At 43.0% G+C, this 18,348-nt stretch overlaps 1 protein-coding gene across 2 annotated transcripts in view; it reads right to left on the reverse strand.

Moving 5' to 3' along the window:
* Positions 1–18,348, reverse strand: part of LRBA (LPS responsive beige-like anchor protein) — a 1,198,938-nt gene that overhangs the window by 889,720 nt on the left and 290,870 nt on the right. For both annotated transcript variants that reach the window (XM_082258080.1, XM_082258079.1), the window contains exons 25-27: positions 12,930–13,110; positions 9,674–9,801; positions 6,233–6,340 (exon numbers count right to left, since the gene is read on the reverse strand). In XM_082258080.1, coding sequence (XP_082114206.1) covers positions 6,233–6,340; positions 9,674–9,801; positions 12,930–13,110 — 417 coding nt within the window. The remainder of the gene's footprint in view (positions 1–6,232; positions 6,341–9,673; positions 9,802–12,929; positions 13,111–18,348) is intronic.

Here is an 18,348-nt window from a genome sequence, read left to right on the forward strand (position 1 = left end):
TTGGACACAACTATGTGACCAGCTGTGATTGGACACAGCTGGTCACATGGTAAAGAGCCTACGTGATAGGCTCTTTACCGGGATCAGAGATGCGGTGTGTCAGAGTGACACACCGCACCACCGATCGTCGCACATATGACGCCCAGTCAGCATACTGCAACCACTTTGCGGCCGTCATTTTGCTATATGACGTACGGGAAGTGGTTAATGAAGATATCTGTTGCACATAGATTTTGTGGTTATTTTTGATTTTTGGACATTCACTATTCAAACTTTGAACAATATTTTTACACTCACTGTGTTTTCCACAAATTTTTTCATGAATTTTATCTTGCACTCAGCACGATTCACATTTAGAGCCCATTCACACTAGCGCGACATGTGAGGCAACTTGTGTTGCCCCAGGTCGCTTGACATAACAAAAGCAATGTTAATCAATCAGTGCCGTCTGAATTGGAACTACTGAAGTTGCTCCGACTTCAGAAAAGGGTCCTGTACTACTTTGAGGCGACCTGTGATCCGACTTGTCCCATATACTTCAATGGGAGTCGCCTCCTTATCTTAATTGAAGCGACTTGTTATCAGACTTTCCAGGAAGAAGAAAGAGATTAGCCAGGCATTCCCCACATTGCAGCCATGCCTATATATATATATATTATATATATATATATATATATATATATATATGTAATGGTATATATATTCCATTATCTCCGCTTGGTCTGTGTGAGTGGCACTGGTGGACACATAAGTGGCACTGGTGGACACTGATTCATGGCTCTGATACGTGGCACTGGTGGACACTGATTCATGGCTCTGATACGTGGCACTGGTGGACACTGATTCGTGGCACTGGTGGACACTGATACGTGGCACTGGTGGACACCGATTCGTGGCACTGATACGTGGCACTGGTGGACACTGATACGTGGCACTGATACGTGGCACTGGTGGACACTGATTCATGGCACTGATACGTGGCACTGGTGGACACTGATTCGTGGCACTGGTGGACACTGATACGTGGCACTGGTGGACACTGATACGTGGCACTGGTGGACACTGATACGTGGCACTGATACGTGGCACTGGTGGACACTGATTCATGGCACTGATACGTGGCACTGGTGGACACTGATTCGTGGCACTGATACGTGGCACTGATACGTGGCACTGGTGGACACTGATTTGTGGCACTGATTCGTGGCACTGGTGGACACTGATTCGTGGCACTGATACGTGTCACTGGTTGACACTGATTCGTGGTACTGATATGTGGCACTGGTGGGCAGTGGCACTGGTGGACACTGATACGTGGCACTGGTGGACACTGATATGTGGCACTGATATGTGGCACTGGTGGACACTGATATGTGGCACTGATATGTGGCACTGGTGGACACTGATATGTGGCACTGGTGGACACTGATATGTGGCACTGATACGTGGCACTGGTGGACACTGATTCGTGGCACTGATACGTGGCACTGGTGGACACTGATTTGTGGCACTGATTCGTGGCACTGGTGGACACTGATTCGTGGCACTGATACGTGTCACTGGTTGACACTGATTCGTGGTACTGATATGTGGCACTGGTGGGCAGTGGCACTGGTGGACACTGATACGTGGCACTGGTGGACACTGATATGTGGCACTGATATGTGGCACTGGTGGACACTGATATGTGGCACTGATATGTGGCACTGGTGGACACTGATATGTGGCACTGATATGTGGCACTGGTGGACACTGATATGTGGCACTGATACGTGGCACTGGTGGACACTGATATGTGGCACTGATACGTGGCACTGGTGGACACTGATTCGTGGCACTGATACGTGGCACTGGTGGACACTGATACGTGGCACTGATATGTGGCACTGGTGGACACTGATATGTGGCACTGATACGTGGCACTGGTGGACACTGATATGTGGCACTGATACGTGGCACTGGTGGACACTGATTCGTGGCACTGATACGTGGCACTGGTGGACACTGATACGTGGCACTGGTGGACACTGATTCGTGGCACTGATACGTGGCACTGGTGGACACTGATACGTGGCACTGGTGGACACTGATTCGTGGCACTGATACGTGGCACTGATACGTGTCACTGGTTGACACTGATTCGTGGTACTGATATGTGGCACTGGTGGGCAGTGGCACTGGTGGACACTGATACGTGGCACTGGTGGACACTGATATGTGGCACTGATACGTGGCACTGGTGGACACTGATTCGTGGCACTGATACGTGGCACTGGTGGACACTGATATGTGGCACTGATACGTGGCACTGGCGGACACTGATATGTGGCACTGATACGTGGCACTGGTGGACACTGATTCGTGGCACTGATACGTGGCACTGGTGGACACTGATATGTGGCACTGATACGTGGCACTGGTGGACACTGATATGTGGCACTGATACGTGGCACTGGTGGACACTGATTCGTGGCACTGATACGTGGCACTGGTGGACACTGATTCGTGGCACTGATACGTGGCACTGATACGTGTCACTGGTTGACACTGATTCGTGGTACTGATATGTGGCACTGGTGGGCAGTGGCACTGGTGGACACTGATACGTGGCACTGGTGGACACTGATATGTGGCACTGATGGACACTGATATGTGGCACTGGTGGACACTGATATGTGGCACTGATACGTGGCACTGGTGGACACTGATATGTGGCACTGATACGTGGCACTGGTGGACACTGATACGTGGCACTGGTGGACACTGATTCGTGGCACTGATATGTGGCACTGGTGGACACTGATACGTGGCACTGGTGGACACTGATTCGTGGCACTGATACGTGGCACTGGTGGACACTGATTCATGGCACTGATACGTGGCACTGGTGGACACTGATTCATGGCACTGATACGTGGCACTGATACGTGGCACTGGTGGACACAGATATGTGGCACTGATACGTGGCACTGGTGGACACTGATTCGTGGCACTGATACGTGGCACTGGTGGACACTGATACGTGGCACTGGTGGACACTGATTCGTGGCACTGATACGTGGCACTGGTGGACACTGATTCATGGCACTGATACGTGGCACTGGTGGACACTGATTCATGGCACTGATATGTGGCACTGGTGGACACTGATTCGTGGCACTGATATGTGGCACTGGTGGACACTGATATGTGGCACTGATACGTGTCACTGGTTGACACTGATTCGTGGTACTGATATGTGGCACTGGTGGACATATGTGGCACTGGTGGGCAGTGGCACTGGTGGGCAATGAGGAAATGAGTAAAAAAAAAAAAAAAACAGAAAAGGGGAATTCGGTCACAACACATCATATTCTGATTGGCCAAACACAAAGTCGTCTGTCATATAAGTCGTGCAAAATATTTCACAAGTCGCGGTAAATCACTGTAAAATCGCGGTAAAGTCGCAGTAAAATTGCCGTAAAAAGTCGCTCCGACATGGGGCGACTTTATGGTCGTGGCAGTGTGAACCGGCTCTTATGGATTTTTTAATTGAATTTATTGTTTTACAATATTTTTATGCACTTTATCGCAGATGTGATATATTTTTGTGATTTGAATACACTTGCACTGTTTATATCAAAATTTACTTTATATATTTTGATGTATTATTTGTCACTTCTTGATTATTACATTATTAGTGCTAGTATATAGGTATAGACCTTCATGCGATAGCGCCTATCTATTATTTTCCTTTTAATTGTGGGTACTGATGAACTGCACTGATGGGCACTAAAGAGGCTGAACTTATGGGAACTGTGGGGCTTCCCTGGTTGGCAGTGATAGACTGTGGTTGTGGTCTGTGGTTTGCAGATGACAGGGCAGGTCATAAACAGGAAGGGGAGTGGCCTTTACAGGAAGGGGTGGGTCATATTTAAATTAGGGGGTGCACAAGTTTAGTTAGGCCTAGGGCAGCACAAAATCGAAATACACCACTGCTCATAGGTAAGAGTGGAGAGAAGACTGTCATGGGTTCAAAGGCTGGTTTTTGAAGTGCTTTGAAAAGTCAAAAGGGGAGAGAATAGGGGGAGCCACAGACACCATGTACAAAGGTCTTAGAAAAATGGGAAAGACAGTGGTCTCTGAAACAAGATAGCAAGAGCAAAGACCTGATCTTTAACAGTGCTGAGGACCTAATGCTGGTCCAAATCCAGCTTTTTGATGGAGAGAAGTTATTCCACAGAAGTTTCTGGGGTGAAAAAAATTTGTCCCGCATCAACTGAAGTATAGCTTCAAGGTACGGTGCAGAACCTACCGAAAAGTAGCCTTCCTAGTTTTAACATTTGGAATTGGAATAACATTGGAATAACGAAATCAGAGATGCTCCTGTCCTTAGAACTTGGGCCTCAACAGTCATTCTCATCACTGTTCAGGTTAACAGAATTAAATTTAAATGATAGGTCACCCACTTGTTTTCAGAAATCCTGCAGTACCGGAAAACTCAAAAACATGTGTGACATGGAACCCCCCTGTTAACAACACTGCCAGTTTTGTGGGAAAAGCCTAGTTAGTTTGGGTGACTCTGTACTGAGACATGATTTTGAAACCAGTTTCCTGTGACAGGACAATTTTTAACAAATTCTCCTCAAACCACTGAAAAGCCTTTTGAGGAAACAAACATCTTGTGTGGTGTTTCCATTTTTCACCAAGGAAGAGCCGAAACAGTGTTTTGCTGGTCTTATGAGCACTAAAAAACAAAAAAAAAAAACAAAATACAAACAGAACTAGCAGCAGCAGTGGGCTGATCCTCTTGCTTTAAAGTTGTGCATACCAGATCAAGCACTCAAAAGATCTCTTAATTTAGAATTGCCCGCATAACACTCCTCTTGGTCAAGTTGGTCCAGAAGGGGCTGAAGAGACTTACAATCCGACCGGGTCATAGTAGCCGAAAGCTCAGAGATAGCAAGCAGATTGGATACAAAATCTGCAGGGGAAAAAGCAGGGGCACCTTCGTGGCCTCTTATCAGTCAGCAAACACCTGAGCTTTTTGGCTTATAAAGTCATACATGTTTGAAGTAAAAAAAACTCCTTGGACAGTGCAGAGGCGGCTGCCATACTTGACAAAGAGAAGACTCTGAAGATGACAAAAACTGAAGGTGCAGAAGGCTAGATGACTCCAAACTGCAGATATTGGTCACATCAGTAGACACACTGAACACAGTAGAGCCCCTAATAGAGTGCGAGCTGGGTGCACACAGAACAGCAGGACTGTGCACTTGTGTCTAGAATCAGACATGTTGCAACAAAACCAGGGGGAAGCAACGCAACGCCGGACCTGAGGCAGAAATCAACAGCTGCTAGCATGTATAGGATCAGATATCCAGAGTTGACCATTGTAGGGGCAAAGATAAGAGTTCCACATTGCTTTTGCAAAGCAGGAGCAACATCAGGTAGATGCCTCCTTGATAATGAAAAGGAGGTGCATAAAGTGCGAGATTCCACCCAGTGGAGGTTAGCGCTGTGCCTCAGCATTGACCCCCTCCGCAATGAAATTGACAGACTGAGAAATTCATAGGTGTAACAATGCAAATAAAGGGTAGTGCCCAGTGCCATACATCATTGAATGACTCACAGAGTACTAAAGATCAGCTCCAGGAAATTAAAAAAAAAAAAAAATCATTGCAGTTGGGCTGTGTCCTCACTACAAGGGTCAATTGCTCATTTAGTCTTGGGGAGAGAAAGGCAGTTTTACTTATTCAATCCTTGGCTTCATCTAATGCAATGAAGGGCTATGGAGCCTGCACTGGTCTTAATGATGTCAGACCCTAAACCGCTGGAGCCTAGATTAGAAACTGCTGCCGGGACCGGTCTAGCAGTGCAGAGGATCAGGTAAGTGAATAGGGAAGGAGTCCATAAAAACGCGCAGGTGTGAATGGGGGCTTAGTGGGGTAACTGCTTGAGTCATGCCTGTAAATTGAATTGATAAAAATTTAACGAAGGCGCCTAGCCCTAGTAAAAAAGATGTTAAACCTGCTGCCCTTTTAATTGTTAAAAAACAATAAATAGGTATAGTTGTAAATTGAATTGCCTTCTTTTCTATATGGCCTGCTTACAAAAAACAAAATAAACATAAGAAACATATGAAGCCAGAACATGTTAAAGTGGATAAACTTTGAAAAGCCCTATAAAACACATAGGAAACAAATTTTGAAGGGAATATAAAACTCAGATATTGATCTGATCTTCCACTCACCACATCTCTGAAGACCACAGCTCGCAATCTGTTTATATCCATGTCTTGTAGAAGCCTGTCATAGTCTCGGACCGGAGAAATTCCTCCGGTCAGTATGTCAACTGGACTCTGAAAACACACACACACACATATATAATAAAAATTATATTATATATATATATATATATATATATATATAATATATATATATATATATATATATATATATATATATATATATATATATAGAGGGAGAGAGATATATTAAAAAAACAGCAGTGGTGTTAAATTCATCGACATGCCTTACCATCCCCCCCACGATTAATACCAATATTGAGTTGAGATTTCTCTTTGCACTCCAGTTAGGTTAATAGATCTCACTTGCAGTGCAACTATGCACAAAAAACGGTTACTGCAATAAATCTAGTGATAAATCAGCTGTCTTGCAATGCATGGACTAAAACTTTCCATATACTTGAGTGGGTGAAGAAATTTTTAAAATTTTTACAGGCCTTCATATAGAGCTAACAATTTATGCTGCACTTTGCATAGTGTACATTTACATCAGTCCCTGGTTCTTAAGGATCTTACAATCTCAATTCCCTATCTCACATGCATACATACACACACACACACTAGGTGCCAATTTAAACAGAAACCAGTTAACCTAGCAGCAGGTCTTTGGAGTGTGGAAGGAAACAAATGCAAGCACATAGAGAGCATGCAGATCGCGTTCTGGCCAGGACTGCCAAAATTGTATTCTTAAAGGCTAAGTTTACCCTTTGAACATGTTACACATGTATTTAGAGTGTAACCCATAACATGTTCAATATGCCTCACCTGTGACAGCAGGTGGGGGTTCTTCTCCCCGTGGCCCGTCGTCGCATTTTAAAAACAGCGCAGCTGTGCAGGGGCTTAGCCCACACAGACACATTATTCAATCACAAAGATCTGTGGATAAAGTAAAAGTCTATCTGCTACTGGTAATTTTGTAACTTGTAATTCCTAATGAACTACAAACACGCCCATCAGCGTCTTTATAGTTCACTGACACTTTCTGCAGCTCAGTAACTTTCTTACCATACAGAGGAATGGGCAGAGAGCCATCAACATCATCATCACGGTTTGAAGCACCGTGGTGGATGAATCTTTGTCTTGGCTGTCTTCATTCACTATTGAGCCTGCTTACATCTGATTTGTGGTAAGCGCATAGCGCGGCACTTATGCTTTTTATAGAGTGAAGAGCTATCCTATCACGGTGAAGGAATTCCTGTTCTTACACTTTGCACAATCTTTTGGACTGTTCTCTTTATTTACATATTATGTTGATGTGCATCGATTACTATTATTATTATTATTTTTGATTGCTTTTTTCTAGCACCACCTTTGTATTATTTGATACACTGTTTGATTGTTTTATTTAATCACATGCTCTCAATTTGCATGTCTCAAATTAGCGCGGCTTCTATTATATAAGCTGTATAGTATACTTATTGCATACATTGTCAATGCTAATTTGCAGGGAAGGATAGTTTGTTTCGGCATGTGTAGATTGTATGCATATTTTGTGATACTTTGTATGCAGTGAATTGTTTTTCCTACAGCTGTGATGTGCAGTTCTTTCGGTTTAGTAAAAGCACATTAATACAATACAGTGCAGTATAAGCAAGAAAGCTTATAAACCTAAGAACCTAAAACTTGCAAAAGCACAACACCTGCCTACCCTGCAAAGTAAAAGTGTAGGAAGGGATTAACAGGTTGGAGTTTCTGCCTACCTCTCAGTTTGAGAGAGATTAGGGGTACCACACACACACACACACACGGCACATTCAACCCTCCGCTTCTAAATGAGACGCCAACAGCTGAAGAAAGGGCATACTCCCAAGGGTACCCCACAAAAAGCCTGACCCCCATTATGGGTAGATTAGGAGGGAGGGCTATAGGAAAAACCCAAGCCAACCTACCTTGGAGTGGTGTGTCAGATTAGTAGCAGCTAGCATGGTGAAAAATGACAGCACTGTCTAGCACTGCGGACCTGATGAAATCTGCTATAAAACTCCTAGGAAATTCAAGGTCCACCTACTGTTCCATCCTCTACCCACTTGTGATCCCTCCGTGGTGTCTATGGATACCAGCACCAGAGTAAACCCAAGCTCTAGTTATATTGCTGCTCATTCAGGGAGACCCATGGCATGGTACCAAACGCCATCCTTGCCCTCACAGTGGAAGTGCACCACTTGGCTCAGGAGACATGCCTAACCCCCTTCCCCCTAAAAAGATTCAGGGATGCAAGTGACCATGGTCCATCCACAAAAATCAGCAACCTACATCAGGGGTTCAGCTGGCCATGAGGGCTCCCCAAACCCCACATCTCCAATATCCACACAGAGGAGGACTTGGGGCCAAACCAAGTGTGAGCAAGGGAGGGCTGCACCATACCCCCTGCACCAACAGGGATAGTTGCTTCTCCGCAGGCTGACAAGAAACCTTAGGAAAAAACAAGGTGGTGATAGGGAGGAAAGGTCCCACAACAAGGATACCAACAATAGTAGTTTAGAAAATCCAATATATGAAACCTCTCCAGGTTCACTCTCCCTGAAATCATGGGGGGGCATATACTGAGAGGCCCTGAAGACATCATGGAGGCCTGAAGGAAAATAATGCATTCTGATGTTCGTTAGGCCGGAGGAAAAAAACAATGACTCTAGGTGACTATGCTTTTATTGATGGGGATGATAGGTTTCCTTTTTTAGATAGGTGGAGCCTCTCTAATTTAGCCTCTACTGGAAGATTTGGGAAACTACTTTCGCTAAACATCTTATTTTACTGCAGTGCAAATAGTTTTTCCCATTTTAGGTAGTTGGAGCTTCTCTCTCATATCTGGTACTGGAAGATGATTTAGGAAAAATACTTTTGCTCCACATCTTATTTTACTGTAGTGCAACACAAATTATGTGTTATATGCCGCAATGCTCTATATGTGCTCTGTGATTGCTGCATGATAACCACACATTACTATAATGCAACATCACCATTCGCTTATTTTTAGCATAAACTGACACTTTCCTTTTTTCTTTGTGACTTCAAAGGTTCGTAATCAAACCTTGCAAAGAGGTCTTGTAAATTCCAATGAAGGACAGTTTTTTTCCAGGTGGTTTTATGTCCCTTCTACATTTGTGTCAATTTCCTCCAGATGCTCCAGTTTCCTCACACAATCCAAATTACTATAAAAGCAAGCTGCCAATAATAGGAATGATTATAAAAAGCAAGCTGACAATTTTAATGTTATGATTAGTCCACAATACTTTCAGTGTCACTATGGAATAGGTTTTCTCAACATGGGGTTTTATGGCTACGCATGTTTCTGTGATCAATGAATTTTCTAAACACACATAGTCCTTTTTGTTTGGACCTTAATGAGAAACACACAGTACCGTGCCATGCCTTGCACACAGACATTACCTTTGCAGCAGACTTAGCTGTTCCCACCAGGCCATGAATTGCCTTCTGGTTTTTCACATTTTCTCCTGTGGATTTTAATTGCAAGTGCTGCTGACACTCCAGACAATTTCTAACAGCAATGGCACAAACTAAAATGAAAAATAAATTCTCTGCTTACAAAAGACTTCAAATAACTTATGACTTACAGTGAAAAGACCTGACTTCTAGGTTTCCTGCTAACTTTGACAGAAAAACAAAGTACATCATTTTCATAAATGGATTTATTTAAATACATTTTAGTAAACTTATTTATGGAAGATGAACATTTTTTGCCAATCAGAACAGACATGATGGGGTGGTATAGAGGTCAAAAAGAAGCGGTTAAAAACCCCCATAACAAAAAATTCTGTTTATTTGGCACCTCATTTTGCCTAAAATGGCAGCAAACAATGCAACAAGCTGTAAAGAAATGCAGCATACATATCCAACATCTCCACTTATGTACATTTGCGACATCTCTTAACCCTTTTGCAGAAACAGATGTATGGCAATACGGCAGCGAACAAAAGTTTCCAGCATGCCATACATCGGCTTCATGCCCCCTTCTAAGTTCATGGTCACTTCAGCGACCATGGACGTATAGCAGAAGAGTTCAGCTTCTTACATCCCTTTTTGGCTATGTGAATGAGGCCTAACATGCCATCCTCCAAACACACCATACACATTTGCACTACAAACATAGCGGTAATACACTTTACATGAACTGGTGCACTGCAGTGTACCAACACAGCAAGAGCCCACTTTATGGTGCATTTAACCTGTGGGCATTGGTATACGTTCCACACAAATGCTGCAGTCCATCAATGGAAAACATTGTGGAGTCTGATTTTAATTTTTTCTCCTAATTAAATTCGATTAATTCAACTCTCTGTGTAGTAGTGCATGTTAACATGTTACAGCACATTGTAAGGCACTGCATGCAGTAAAATGTATACCTGGAGTGGAGTTTAGGGCCAGGCAGCAAAAGGGTTAAATACACTAATACATGTTCAAAAAAGTGTCAAATACACAAGTGGTATTGCTTTTAGCGTGTGTGTGCAATTTTACCAAAACCTTAGCTCAGTGTTCATTTACACAGTCTGTATGCAAAGTGCCAGCGCTTAGGAAAATAATATACAATAAAATAAGCTGCTGCTGATAAAAAAGGGGATACCTTTTTAAAATTGATAAATAGAATATGTATCAGCGCTGCTCAATAAATATGTGCAAAAATAGAGTGTCTCAATTTTTAAAGCGTCTCAAAAATGAATGAAATACTTTACCTTGCTATCTCAATAAATATATTATTGATACTAATGCAAGAGTATTATATGCAGTGTAAACTGCGAGCTATCAAAAGTGCCATACAGTGTTACTACTATAAATAAACAATATGATAAATATACTGTGAACTCATATCATAAAAAAAATCAATGTACATCACCATAAGATATAATATAAACTAAAGTGTCCAGTGCTCAAGTGACTAAATAAATAAATTCTCTTCAGAAAGTGCTCAGTGTTAGTCTCTATATCAATAAATAAATCTTCAAAAAAGTGCTCAGTGCTTGTCTGTAGACATAAGACATCCAAAGTGCCGGTGCTTTATGTTGCGATCAGGTGCTCCCCTCTCACTCCTACTCACCAGACAAACAATGTAAAACAGCCTTTGTATTGTATTCCTCACTGGTCTTGATCGCAGGTTGTCAATAGATCGCAGCACCATACACCATTATTAATAAAGCAATCTCCAGCTCAAAGCATCCAGGATCGATTCCCCCATGCAGGATTAACAAAGAGAAAAGCCTTTATCGTGCAGTATATTTGAACCTTATTTTCAGGCTAAAAAGGTTACACTTAAGACATTCAGATCATATGCGGTTAGATTTCCAGGTGCGGGACGCCAAACATGGCCGTGCGTTCCACCCGTATGAACCGGAAATGACAAGGTACGCAAGATTGACGGCTTGACGCGTTTCGCTCTGCCAATCAGAGCATTCTGAAAAGCCTTGAGAATGCTCCGATTGGCAGAGCGAAACGCGTAACATTAAGCAACGGCACTTTGGATGTCTTATGTCTACAGACAAGCACTGAGCACTTTTTTGAAGATGTATTTATTGATATAGAGACTAGCACTGAGCACTTTCTGAAGAGAATTTATTCATTTATTTATTTAGTCACTTGAGCACTGGACACTTTATTTTATATTATATATTATGGTGATGTACATTGATTTTTTTATGATATGAGTTCACAGCATATTTATCATATTGTTTGATTATTTATTTATAGTAGTAACACTGTATGGCACTTTTGATAGCATGCAGTTTACACTGCATATAATACTCTTGCATTAGTATCAATAATATATTTATTGAGATAGCAAGGTATAGTATTTCATTCATTTTTTAGACACTTTAATAATTGAGACACTGTATTTTTGTACATATTTATTGAGCAGCGCTGATTCATATTCTATTTATCATTTAAACAGTCTGTCCCTTCTACTTGGCCTCTCAGCATGCTTAGTCCTAAAATGTCAGGGAAACAACAAGCAGGCACAAAAGCCATAGATCCCTATGGAAAGTGAAAGTGCTTCTACAGGCTTAAGGTTCTTTTACCCTAACGTATTCTCTCAATTAAAGTAAACCACCTGTGCAACAGGATCGCTCCTTATACTCACCTGAGCCCAATTTCAATCCAGCGCTGTGCCTTCGAGCAGCAGCTCTTTTTGCGGTCTCCTTTCTCAGAGCATTGATAGCAGCAGGAGCAATTGGCCACTGATAGAAAAAAAGAAGGGGGCAGGGCTGAGCTGTCTGGGTCTTTGAAAGCAGGCAGTGTGGCTCGGGATCGAGCCCACTTGAGTGGCCCCGTATAAAGGGGCTTCCTATGGGGGCACTTGCTAAAGAGGTTAAACCAGGAGCAGTTGGGGGGGGGGGCAGAATTGGAGGATCTGAGCTGCTCTGTCAAAACTATTGCAGAGAGCAGGTAAGTGGTTTACAATAACTTGAAGTGCTTATGAGACCTTGGACAGGTATTTATGGTTACTGTTGACAATCTGCTTCTTTGCTGGTTAACCCGATGTCATGAATATCAAATGTATTTTTGACATGTAGGCAGATCTACAGCAGCAAAAAATGCAGGTGACTCAGCAACACTTCTTAGCCATGATGTATACTGTAAGATTATTTCTAGAAATGTTTAATATATGTATACATACACTTTATGATGAGCTTACCTAATCGAAGGCACTGCCGTAAGATGCCCCCAGATGACATATTTTTTTCAGCTTCAATATCTGTAAAGCCCAATGAACTTGCAAAAATAAGGACGTCTACAAGACTTATTGCTCTCTGAAGGAATGTTATAGCTGTTTCTATAGAAAGACCTTGGGTAGGTTCAATATTTTCCAGTTCATGCTGAAACAAAAAAATAAATCCAAAACAGCTTTTTATGGATCAATGGCTTCACTTGCAACAGAAATTTTAGACTGCTCCAAGATAGAAGAAAAAAAAAAAAACAACAATATACAATTATTAACTGCAAAAGGAATACAGTCAAATTTAAATAAAGAACATTTACAAAAATGAATGCAACAGAATTCTCTATTTAGCAGATCTAAACCCAAATGCAGCTTCTGAAAACGTTTAATGCAGCTTCAAGAAGCCGCTTATAAACCGCTTATCTGAATAGCTGCATTCTTATAAACATTCAAGAAAATAAACAGATGTTTCCTAATTTATATATAAATGCAGCAAAATGTTAAAAATTAAAGGGTAACTACTTTCCCGAAAAAATAGACAGTAGCAAATCTAGCATTTTCTACTTCCTGTGATTGGCTCATTGATTTTTACCAGAAGTCTGCACTAAGATACATGAAAGGTCACATGCACACTGGATGTTTTTAATGCGGCTTTAACCACTTGCCTACAGTGCACTTTCACCCCCTTCCTGCCCAGACCCATTTTCAGCTTTCAGCACTCTCACACTTTGAATGACAATTACTCAGTCATGCAACACTGTACCCATAAAAAAATTGTGTCCTTTTCTTCAGACAAATAGGGCTTTCTTTTGATGGTATTTAATCACTACTGGGTTTTTTATTTTTTGTGCTATAAATAAAAAAATACTGAAAATATTGTGAAAAAACGCATTTTTCTTTGTCTGTCATAAAATTTTGCAAATTAATAATTTTTCTTCACAAATTTTGGCCAAAATTTATACTGCTACTTATCTTTGGTAAAAATAACCCAAATACGTGTATATTATTTGGTCTTTGTGAAAGTTATAGAGTCCACAAGCTATGGTGCTATTTATTGAAAATGTATCACACTTGATCACACCTGATGTACTGAAGGCCTATCTCATTTCTTGAGACACTAAAAAGTCAGGAAAGTACAAATACCCCCCAAATGAACCCATTTTGGAAAGTAGACATTCCAAGTTATTTAATAAAGGGGCATGGTGAGTTTTTTGAAGTTGTAATTTTTTCCCACAATTCTTTGCAAAATGAAGTTTTTTTTTTACAAATTGGACGTATTAACACCTTAAGCCCCGGAAGATTTTACCCCCTTCCTGACCAGGGGGTATTTTGCGATTCGGCACTGCATGACTTTAACGGACAATTGCGCGGTCGTGCGACGCTGTACCTAAACGAATTTGACGTCCTTTTCCCACAAACCGAGCTTTCTTTTGGTGGTATTTGATCACCTGTGCGATTTTTTGATCATGCGCTATAAACAAAGAGCGTCAATTTTGCAAAAGTAGCAATATTTTTCACATTTTTTTATATGAAATTCCCCAAAAAATAATGTAAAAATCAATTTTTTAATTGGTTTGCGCAAACGTTATCGCGTTGTGGGGCTGTGTGTGTCCCTAGGGGCGTGATTCTAACTGTGATTGGCTGTGGCTTGGGCTGTAGGAACAATGATCAACGGTCCTACATAGTAGAACTGTGTGATCATTGTTTCTACACAGGGGAGAATGACAGGCGGCTTGTTTACACTAGCCGCCTGACTTTCTCCCTCTGCAGCGGCGATCGCAGAGTGACCGGCGGACATCAGGACATGAGCATCATGGGAAATGTAGTTCCAAAACATCTGGGGTGCCAAGGTTCACCATCACTGCCCTAGACCCTCACAGGCTAGCGACGTAGATCTACGTCACTTTGCCTGTGAGGGGCTGACTGCCGACGTAAATCATCGTTAGGCAGTTGGCAAGTGGTCAACAGGTTATTTCTCTCACACAGCATATGTATACTTGGAACTACACCCCAAAACACATTCTACTACTCCTCCTGAGTATGGCGATTCCACATGTGTGAGACTTTTTCACAGCCTGGCCACATACAGAGGCCTAACATCCAAGTAGCACCGTCCAGCATTCTAGGAGCCTAAATTACACATATAATTTCCTGACAACCTATTGCACTTTTGAAGGCCCTGGAGCACCAGGACAATGGAAATTCCCATAAAATGACCCCATTTTGGAAAGCAAACACCCCAACGTATAATTTTTGAGGTATAATGAGTCTTTTGAACGTGTAATTTTTTTTCCACAAGTTTTTGGAAACTGTGGAAAGAAAATGAAAACGCATTTTTTTTTTTACACAAAGCTGTCCATTTATGCAATATTTTTAAACACATAGCAAAAATTGCACCCCAAAATACATTCTGCTATTCCTCCTGAGTATGGCGATACCACATGTATAACACTTTTACACAGCCTAGCCACATACAGAGTCCCAACATCCAAGTAGCACTTTACACAAAGTTGTCCATTTATCCACTTTTAAGACTGGGACTATTTTTGACACTTGGTGTTTACAAGTTAAAATCATTTTTTTGCTAGAAAACTACTTAGAACCCCCAAACATAATATATTTTTTTTAGCAGAGACCCTAGAGAATAAAATGGAGATTGTTGCAATATTTTTTATCACACCATATTTGCGCAGCAGTCTTCCAAATGCAATTTTTTTGAAAAAAATCCACTTTTTTGAATTAAAAACCAAAACAGTAAATTTAGCCCAATTTTTTTCCATAATGTGAAAGATAATGTTACGCCGAGTAATTAGATACCCCACATGTCATGCTTCAAAATTGCGCACGCTCACGGAATGGCGCCAAACATTGGTACTTAAAAATCCCCATAGGCAACATTTTAAAAATTTCTACAGGTTACCAGCTTAGAGTTACAAAGGAGGTCTAGGGCTCAAATTATTGCTCTCGCTCTAACGATCGCGGCGATACCTCACATGTGTGGTTTGAACACCGTTTACATATGTGGACGGGACTTGCTTCTGCGCGCGAGCTAACGGGGACAGGGCGCTTTCATTTTTTTTTTCCTATTTATTTTATTTATTAATTTTTTATTTTTACACAGTTTAAAAAAAAAAAAAAAAGTTTTGATCATTTTTATTCCTATTACAAGGAATGTAAACATCCCTTGTAATAGAAATAGGCATGACAGGTCCTCTTTATTGTGAGATCTGGGGTCAAAAAGACCTCACACCTCACAACTACACACAAAAAAATAAAAAATAAACGGCCCTTTAAACCGGTTGCTAGATAACGACTTTTGACGTAGCTCCGGTCATGAGGGCCATCTTGCTCTCACTCGACTTCCTGTCTCTGAGGATCCGGGACCGGATAGTTTTCCCCGCTGCCGGCGGGTCCGGTAAGCTGGGAAAATGTCTGGGACGCGGCGGGAGGGGGAGGGCACCTCTTCCCCTGCACCGTAAGGGTAATTCCGCGGCGAATCCGCCACTGGGACCACCCTTATCTGAAAGCCAACCACCCGCCGTTTAAAAATATACCAGGGTTATGGCAGCTATCTGTTGCCATAACCCCAGAATTTAGCTTTAAATGGCCGACGTATATAGTCGTTAGGCGGTCGGTAAGTAGTTGCATGTATATAGCAAAAAATGCACCCCAAAATACATTCTATAAAGGAAAGTGTATAGGAATAGTCCGAGTCCATCTCAGATTGGCTACTATTAGCGATTTTAAATTCCGAATCGGGGATCGGAGTTGGATTCGGATACTACTGAGAGCTCCCCGGTGCTCTCATCAGTCATGGTGAGGGCCTGAAGGGCCTTCTCGCTGCTGTACATCCTTTTTGACATGCTGGCTGTGCGACGGGTGACGGTTGACTGCGGATGATGACTGATGGGGTGACAGGTGACGATGACTGATGGGGTGACAGGTGACGATGACTGATGGGGTGACAGGTGACGATGACTGATGGGGTGACAGGTGACGATGACTGATGGGGTGACAGGTGACGATGACTGATGGGGTGACAGGTGACGATGACTGATGGGGTGACAGGTGACGATGACTGATGGGGTGACAGGTGACGATGACTGATGGGGTGACAGGTGACGATGACTGATGGGGTGACAGGTGACGATGACTGATGGGGTGACAGGTGACGATGACTGATGGGGTGGCAGGTGACGATGACTGATGGGGTGGCAGGTGACGATGACTGATGGGGTGGCAGGTGACGATGACTGATGGGGTGACAGGTGATGGTCACCGATGGGTGACGGGTGACGGGCGATGGTGCACGGCGGTACCGATGGCAGTCTCTGGTTAACAGGTGAACTTTAGGCTACGTTCACATGTGAGCGTAGCGATCGCGGGCAGAATCACCGCGATTCTGCCCGCGATCCGGAAATCATTGCAAATCGCGGGGACGCCTGTGTGTTGCCCGTGATTTGCAATAGCACCCCAAACGCTGTGCGATGTTGCCGCGATTTCCGCCTGCCGAATCGCGGTAACATCGCGCAAACAGCGCATGACGCCTCAAAGAAACTCTTGTACCTTTTTGGGCATCATGCGATGTTTGCGCGATGTTACCGCGATTCGGCAGGCGGAAATCACGGCAACATCGCACAGCGTTTGGGGTGCTATTGCAAATCACGGGCAACGCACAGGCGTCCCGCGATTTGCAATGATTTCCGAATTGCGGGGAAAATCGCGGTGATTCTGCCCGCAATCGCTATGCTCACATGTGAACGTAGCCTTCTGGGTGTCAATTTCTGGGCACTGATGAGGTGACTGTTGGGTGACAGGAGCAATTGGGGGGGGGGGCTAAGGACTGTGTGGGGGCCTTTATTTTTGTGCTTTTACTTTGACAAGGTGTACAGAGCAGTAACTCACTGTTTCTGGCTCTGCTCTCCTCACACTGGAAACTGTGTGAGGGGAGAAGAGCTAGTAACAGTGAGTTACAGCTCTGTGTTTACATTTTGTGATCGGCTGTGAATGGATTTACAGCCGATCACATAGTAAACAGCCACTGTCAGTGACTGTTTACTACTGCCGGTGACTAGCTGTGTTCCTAGGGAACACAACGCCACCGACATGACCGCGCTGCAAGCTCCCGATCGTGCATGCGCGGTCATCTTCTGGGCTTTATTATTGTGATTGGCTGTGTGATTAGATCACAGCCGATCACGTGGGAAACAGCTATGCCCATTGGCTGTTTCCCCCCCTGCCGGTGACACGCTTTTACCATAGCCATAATCGCTGCAATCCTGTCCTGCATTTGAGCGATATGCTCAAAGACACTTTTGTGGGATGTCTGCTCCAAGTCCCAGGTTTCCTTGGCTATGTCTAAGAGTCCCTGAGGTGGTCTCCCATAAAGCAACTC

The sequence above is a fragment of the Pelophylax lessonae genome, assembly GCF_965119305.1.
Source record: "Pelophylax lessonae genome assembly, chromosome: 1".
NCBI lineage: Eukaryota > Metazoa > Chordata > Amphibia > Anura > Ranidae > Pelophylax > Pelophylax lessonae.